The sequence below is a fragment of the Scophthalmus maximus genome, chromosome 7 (genome assembly GCF_022379125.1).
Source record: "Scophthalmus maximus strain ysfricsl-2021 chromosome 7, ASM2237912v1, whole genome shotgun sequence".
Classification (NCBI taxonomy): Eukaryota; Metazoa; Chordata; class Actinopteri; order Pleuronectiformes; family Scophthalmidae; genus Scophthalmus; species Scophthalmus maximus.
The window spans coordinates 776772-784757 of NC_061521.1; the positions used below are offsets into that span (position 1 = coordinate 776772).

General features: G+C 41.7%; 1 protein-coding gene across 1 annotated transcript; it reads left to right on the forward strand.

The window, feature by feature from the left end:
- The first annotated feature begins 1160 nt into the window (after positions 1 to 1160).
- On the forward strand, positions 1161 to 7301 carry ddx10 (DEAD (Asp-Glu-Ala-Asp) box polypeptide 10). The gene is made up of 2 exons (XM_035647871.2): positions 1161 to 2797; positions 4316 to 7301. The coding sequence occupies exons 1-2, from the start codon at positions 1445 to 1447 to the stop codon at positions 5471 to 5473; spliced, it is 2511 nt and encodes an 836-aa protein (XP_035503764.1). The 5' UTR covers positions 1161 to 1444; the 3' UTR covers positions 5474 to 7301.
- The last annotated feature ends 685 nt before the right edge of the window (positions 7302 to 7986 follow it).

A 7986-nucleotide genomic window follows, 5' to 3' on the forward strand; every position in this document is an offset into this window, starting at 1 on the left:
GTTAACAAGTACCTAGAGGAATATTATTCTGGATTTATTCAAATATTTAATGATGCTTCAAACAATAATAAAGTGGGAATTGCATTCATTATCCCAGAGTTGAATGTCATGTCAAATAAAAGAGTTAATAATAAACTTTTAGTATTTACAGGGGAAATGTTGGCTATTCTTTTAGCCCTAGAAGGGATAGAAAATTGTAAACCAAACAAAGTGGTAATAGGATCAGATTCAAGCAGTTCATTAACCAGTTTTCTTAAACATGCAGTCAGAAGCTAGACAGGACATAATGCTGGAGATAGCCCAAACTGTGTACAGAATAAATAAGGCAGGAGTAACTGTAAAGTTCATCTGGAATCCAGCTCATATAGGTGTCGATGTAAAAGAATAAGCAGATAAATATCCAAAAAGTGCAACAAAAAAAGGAGACGTAAATATGGTAGTAAATTATAGTAAGGCTGAGGTTAAAAGCATAGTGAAAGCAGAAATGAAAAAGAAGTGGCAGGAGAAATGGAACAGGGAAACTATAGGGAGATTGTTCTACAGTATCCAAAAGGAGGTCGGAGTTATGAGAGAAATAAGTAGGAATAAAAAGGAAGAGGACATAATTTCCAGAATTAGATTTGGGCATACTGGGTTAAATAGTATGTTGAATTTAATTGGAAAGCATGAAACTGGTATGTGTGAAGAATGTAGTAGTCAGGAAACAGTAGAGCATGTCATTATTTATCGCCCAAAATCTCAGCAGGAAAGGCAGATTTTACATCATAAACTAGAAAGAGAACAAATCAAATTTAATATAAAAGAAATAATACAGATGAACTCAGGGCATGTGGGATAGAGAGCAGTATTTATTTTCTTGGAATAGACCGGAATTATTAGAAGAATATAGACTAGAAATTTTTCTGTTATTTTCTTTTATTTCTTTTGTTTGTTTTTCTTTCAATTATTTTGTTTGTTTGTTTCTGGGTGGGGTTTATTTAATTATTTATTTGTATTTGTATTTGTATTCTTTTTTTTTTTGCTTTCTCATATAGTAGAAAAGACCATTGTGATCCACACTCCATTTCAGAAGGGGCGGTAATGCGCATCTAAAAGTTATACAAAAATAAAAAAAGAAGAAGAAGAAGGCAACCTAAAGGGGAAAGTGGTGCCACTGTGTCGCGTAATGACCACGTCATACTGGACGTGACGGAAAAAGGTCTTTTCCACGCTGTTCAGGTCTGTGGTTCAGGGGGTTGTCTGGTGCCAATCCTGGTTTCTCTCTGTGATTGTTTTAAATTACGGATCTTGAAGCTGAAGCCTTTTCCAGACCATTGTCAGACCAGCTTCAGACCTGCATTATCACCCGTTCACACGAGGACAGCTCTGAGTTCGTACATCGTGGCCCCACGTGTGCTTGGAGTGGCCGCTGGCAATCGGTGATCAGTGCTTGGGTTTGGATTACATGATGGAGACTAGACGCCCAGGGTCCTCCGGGAAGAAAATAAAAACTGCAAAGACGAAGGATGGCGCCGACCCGGTGAAAAACTTTGAGAAGTGGAAGAAAAAATACAAGAAGAGGACTGCGAGAGTGAAGCGAGTGAAGGCGGACAACAAAAAGCCCGACTGGCAGGTCGAACGGGAGTACATCCACAGGCTTCTAGGCAGGTACGGAGACATCAACACCAAAGACGCTGTTAAGTTTTCAGACTTCCCTATTTCTAAGAAAACCCTGCTGGGGCTACAGGGGGCGCAGTACAGACAACCCACTGAGATCCAGAGGCAGACGATCGGCTTCGCATTGCGAGGTAAAGATGTCCTGGGCGCGGCGAAGACTGGTTCCGGGAAGACTTTAGCCTTCCTCATACCGATACTCGAGTGTCTGTATAGGCAGCAGTGGAGCTCCATGGACGGCCTCGGCGCGCTCATCGTCTCCCCCACCAGAGAACTCGCCTACCAGACGTTCGAAGTCTTGCGCAAGGTGGGCAAGAACCACGAGTTCTCCGCGGGGCTCATCATCGGCGGGAAGGATCTGAAGACCGAGTCGGAGAGAATCCACCGCACCAACATCGTCATCTGCACCCCGGGCCGGCTGCTGCAGCACATGGACGAGACGGCCACCTTTCACGCCTCTGACCTCCACATGCTGGTCTTGGACGAAGCCGACCGCATCCTGGACATGGGCTTCGCGGATACACTCAACGCCATCCTGGAGAACCTTCCGAGGTCCAGGCAGACGCTGTTGTTCTCCGCTACGCAGACAAGGTCAGTGAAAGACCTGGCGCGGCTGAGCCTCAGAGACCCGGAGTACGTGTGGGTGCACGAGAAGGCAAAGTTCAGCACGCCGGCCACCCTAGAGCAGAGCTACGTGGTGTGTGAGCTCCACCAGAAGATCAACATGCTGTTCTCCTTCATCAGGAGTCACCTGAAGAAGAAGATCATTGTTTTCTTTGCATGCTGCAAGGAGGTACAGTACTTTTTCCGGGTGTTCTGCCGCCTCAGACCCGGCATGCCCATCCTGGCTTTGCATGGCAAGCAGCAGCAGATGAAGAGGGTGGAGGTCTACAAGGATTTCATCAGAAAGCAGAACGCTGTGCTGTTCGCCACTGACATAGCAGCCAGAGGCCTGGACTTTCCTACCGTCAACTGGGTGCTGCAGTTTGACTGTCCAGAGGATGCAGACACCTACATCCACAGGGTCGGCCGGACTGCCAGGTACAAGGAGGGCGGAGAGGCCCTGCTGCTGCTGCTCCCCTCAGAGGAGAAGGGCATGGTCCGCCAGCTGCAGGAGAAGAAGGTTCCCATCAATAAGATACAGGTGAGACCACACTCAGACTCACTTACTATAGTCACAGTGGGCAAACAGAGAGTATGTCATCCAGGGCTACTCCACTTTTTAATTTATTGCAAAACAAACAAACAGGACATTACAACATTCAGACAGGGATGCACTAGACTGGACTACTGGATGACAAGATATATATTGAGAGACATTTTATCATTGAAACTAGAGATGCACGACATTGGATTTTTTGGGCGATATCCGATCTGCCGATATTTTACAACTCATTTGGCGATAACCGATATCAATAAAAACCGGCAAATCTACAGCAAGCTAATTTCTAAATGTTCACTAGATATTTCAGTAATAAGTTGTGCCTGTAGAGTTTTGCGCAGTGACAATTTTTTGTCAAAAGTAGTTCCACTGAAAAATGGTCACACAGTGAGGTGTGGGGATTTATGGTAGTCATGCTTTTAAATATCATTAAGTGCAATGTGAGACCCATTTTAGAAAAAGTATCTTTAATCAATTTTAATTTTGTCCCAACAGTGTGTCTTCATGAGGGTAAATATATTTTCAAAGTTTAAATTAAACTTGGAAGTATTGGCTGCTTGATGGCTTAGACTCTTCGATAAAGGCCCTTTCAATTACCAGATAACTGAATGGAGTTTGGTCCAAAAGAGAATAGAAAGCCATCTCTAGGCCACACCATGGAAACAAGTAGGAGCACTCAGGGATGTACACTTAGAATTTTGTGTGTCTATGACAGATAAAATTAGGGGTGCACTGGTTGCAATTTCCTTGGCGGACCCGATTGCCGATTTTGTAGAGTCTAACCTGTCGATACCGACTTTTGCTGATTCCGATTTTTTTCCGCACTTAAACTATAATTCATAGCGTACACAAACATTCTTGGAACTTTTCTTTCTTTTATTGAACCAAACTATAAAACATCACATGTATAAAACAAATTAGTATTAATATTTGTAAAACTTTTAAAAACGTAACAGGTGAGGTAGTCTAAAATAAATAACATATTACAGTGTTTCACCTAGGATGGAGTTGTAGTAGCGGAGGTGTATATATATATATATATGTCCATTCATATTCTTCTAGTACAACAATACATTTACTCTCTGCCATGTTCACATGGAGCAGGTGAGTGTCATGCCCCCAGCACAGCGCAGGCAGTAACATGTGACACAGGATTTGGAATAGCGAAAATTCCTCATAGATAAATTAATTAATTTCTTTAATATATTAGCAGCCAAGGTAACGTGACTCACTGACAGTGACTGATGCTGCAGGGCTGTAACGAGCTAAGTTCCTTCAAAATAAAAGTCAACTCACGTTGGGCCAGTTAAATGCTTTATTAGAGATTGGTAAAAAAATATAAACAAATATCTATACAACATTTAAAAAAAAAAGAAAAGATATTCATAACCGGCAAGAAGACCTCAGAATAACTCTCCGATTAAACTGTGCCAGTTCCTGCGATGAACATGCAGTAGAATACATGAGTATTAAATCATTTCATTGTCCGGTTGATTCCAGGTGAACCCAAACAAACTGCAGAGTGTCCAGCAGAAGCTGGAAGCCTTTCTTGCCCAGGAGAAGGAGCAGAAGGAGAGAGCCCAGAGGTGTTTTGTTTCATACCTGCGCTCCGTCTACCTCATGAAGAACAAAGAGGTATTCGACGTTGTAAAACTTCAGATTCAAGAATACGCGGTTTCTCTTGGACTCGCTGTGGCCCCGAGAGTTCGCTTCTTAAATAAAGCTCAGACACAGACAGCTGAGAAAGAGGGGCAGAGAGAGGAGCAGTCTGAAGAAGAAGAGGAGATGAGGAGCTTTAAGGCCCAGCTGAAAGGAAACATTCCTCTTGGGGATGGTCAAAACTCACAGTCAGAAGAATCTGGTGAGGAGGAGGAAAGTGGCGATGAACAAGATGTGGATCAGGAGAGGATACTACTTCTGGGTGCGCATGACGGAAGTGAGGACGATGATGACCTAAGAGACTTGGACCTGCTCACAGTCAAAACAAAGGATGTCTTCAGTCTTACACAGGAGCAAGACGATTGGGAAGAACCTTCCGAGGGCTCCAAAAAGAAAATAGAAAAAGAAACAAAGTTCAAAGAGGCCAAGAAGGTCCTCAAGAGAAACTTCCAAGTCAACACCAAAGTAACCTTTGATGAAGGAGGAGAGGCTGTGCAGTTGTGGCCACCTGTACAGCGGGCCGTGACTGAGGAGGAGGAGGAGGAGGAGGAAATTTCAGGTATCAACGTGGAGAAGGCCAAGGAGAGGCTGAAACGCGAAGACCAGGAATTTGACAAGCAGGAGTACAGCCGCAAAGTGAAAGCCAAACACAGAGAAAAGAGGCTGAAGGCTAAGGCAGCCAGGAGGGAAGCCAGCAGGCAGCACGGACAGCATTCTGAAGAGGAGGGCGAGGACGAGGTGGTGGCGTATCTGGCCAATCACAGCGAAGATGAGTTTGACCCCAGCTCTCTACCAGACCCTGACAATTTCTCGGAGGAGGAGGATGAGCAAGATCAGAGAAGATCGGCTAAAAGGCAGCAAAGCAGTGATGAAGACCTCACAGCACGGAAGAGAAAGAAAGTGAGACGGCTGAATGATGAACACGCACTTCTGGACACTGGGCTCTCTCTGGCTGAGGACGAGGAGATAGTCTTGCATCTGCTTGGAGGAGGGAGGTAGAGAAAATGGAGAGGAAACGGGTAGAGTTTACAATACAAAGATAAAAGTCAGAAGCAAAAGTCAAAGTCTTTGACGTGTTCATTTGAAAAACTGACAACATTAACATATTCAGTGTTTCAGCTCTGCACCTATATAAAGTTAGAGATCTCTAATTAGGGATCTTTTCATTAAAGCATGAAAAGTTGGCTTCAAATTCACAAACATTGTGTAACATTAAATACAATGGGAACCAAAACATCTTTAAGTATTGTTTGATGAGATCTGCACTCAAAAATTCATTAGGACTGTGTGAGTGATTGGATTGACAATAAAAACTTTAACCAACATCTCTCATATGTTCTGATTCACACGCTGTCCCATTGGCTCCTTTAGTAGATGTACAATCACATCACATTCCCTTTTCTCAAACGCTCACTGAACTGTTGTAACAGCCTGTGGGTTGTGAGCTCTCTGAATGAGTCTAATTCAATGATGTTGCAACTGTTTTCCCACAATGTGAAGAGCTGAAGTGAAGAATTTAAAGTTGTGTTTTGACTATGTTCTACTAAAAAAAAAATAGCTGTTGATTGAAGACAGTGTGATTTATCAAAACAATCAAATTGAATAATGTGCTTGCTGTTTCCTCTCCCTGATCCTTCTCTCTAAGAGCTGTGGTACGTTATATCATAACCAGCTTCATCGTCACAGGGAGGTCTTGTAACATAACAGTGTCGGAGAACACCTAACTGCATTTTTGAATCAAATTGGATATTTAGTTCTGACAAATAATTTGAATTTACTCTGTCGAGTGTAATGGTTTAAAACTGAATTTGACCATGAACTGCAATAAATTAGAATAGCCAGGTCTGATAAGAAGCTCGTGAAGAGCCGAGTTCTCAATCTGATTCAGATGAACTAGTCCAGGATGCTGGAAAGGTTGGCTGCATCCTGCTGCCTCTCCGATCATTCTCCAACTGTGCTCTACTCACCCTTTCCCAGGATAATTGACACAAGCAGCTGTGTTGAGCATAAAAACATCAAGCATGAGAGAGAAGGTCAATCCCCTCTGCACCCGAGCTACAAGTAGGTCTGATTAGCAGATTGTCTTTGTAAAATTACAGAAATTGTGAAATGCTCTCAATTCCAAGCCGCTCAGGTGTTCAATCTATTCTGTCTGCTAACAGGTATGGATACAAAGAAGTAGCAGAACTCTTACTTGATGAATCACTGAAGGAAATTAGAGATTTTTTGTGCTTTCTGTCAATTGAGACCTGGGACAATTTTGCACAAAAGACATACAATTTAATTTCGCTGTTGAGATCTCCAAAAAGATTCTCCAAATTATCACAGTGATGTATAGATAGAAAATGTGCATGATTTTTACACCAATCACACGATATGTATAATGCACATTTTAATGTGACTGAGAAATATCCTCATGATTTTATTCTTGTGAAAAATGATACTAATGTTACTTACTATCCTGTTTTTCCAAAATAGTTTAGCTTGTTATGTGTTGGCTGTAGAGTTCATAATTGAACATGGCACTCTTCTGTTTCTTTTAAGTACACCTAAAACTTTACGTTTAAGTGTGTAAACGTTAGAATTTGATTAGCTGTAGTGGCATGTCAAACGGAAGGCTTCTCCTAAGATGTTAGAGATCTGAAGAAGAGCTTTGTGCTCGAAATGTCACTACAGCAAATAGAACCCTTTAACGTGAGCTTTTCCGTGTATGGAACCTCTCCTTCAAACTTTCTGTGATATTTTGTTGATCCAGCATCCATCCAAATGTTTTACTGACTGTGATGTTCATCTACCGTATTTTCTTAATAAAGCTAAATACCACCAATTCTGTAAAGGGTTTGGTTGTTGGTCGTTTAACATGTAGGTCGAGACAATTTTCCATTTTTCCAAAACTGGATGATAAACTTTTTGTTATTAGAATTTAATAACAACAGATAGATACATGTAATAATTTCCACATCCAAAATCTTCAAGAGTACTCCATAGTTATTATGACCAAAACAAATCATGGATAGGTTTCTGCTAACCCTAACCCTTGTGTCAACAGTCCAATGACACATGTACTTCCAGCAGGTGGCGCCTCCAACTCATCAAATGATGTGCTGGGAGTCCCCACAACTCTACTCTTCTCGCTGTATTGCTACTCTGCCTTGTCAAGTATCTTTGATGTCCCTGCGTTCCATCTGGGCTGTTCATCTGTACATGCAATCTGTTTCTTTCCACTACCCACTGCATTCTGCACCTTAAATAGTGACACAAATAGCTATTTCCATAAAATGACATTTAATTAGTTTACAATTAGTTTCAGTAATTATTGTATTATTATTTTAAACAATTTATATAGAGTTATTTGGTTTTATTATTATTTTCGTTAGGGTTAGGTTTCACAAATCAAGTTTCATCCACAATCTTTTATGCAGGAATGAGGAATAGGACCTTAAATTACATCTGCATGGTATTATATGTAAAATACAAAAATAAATGGTTAGGGGAAACACTGATATAGTTAC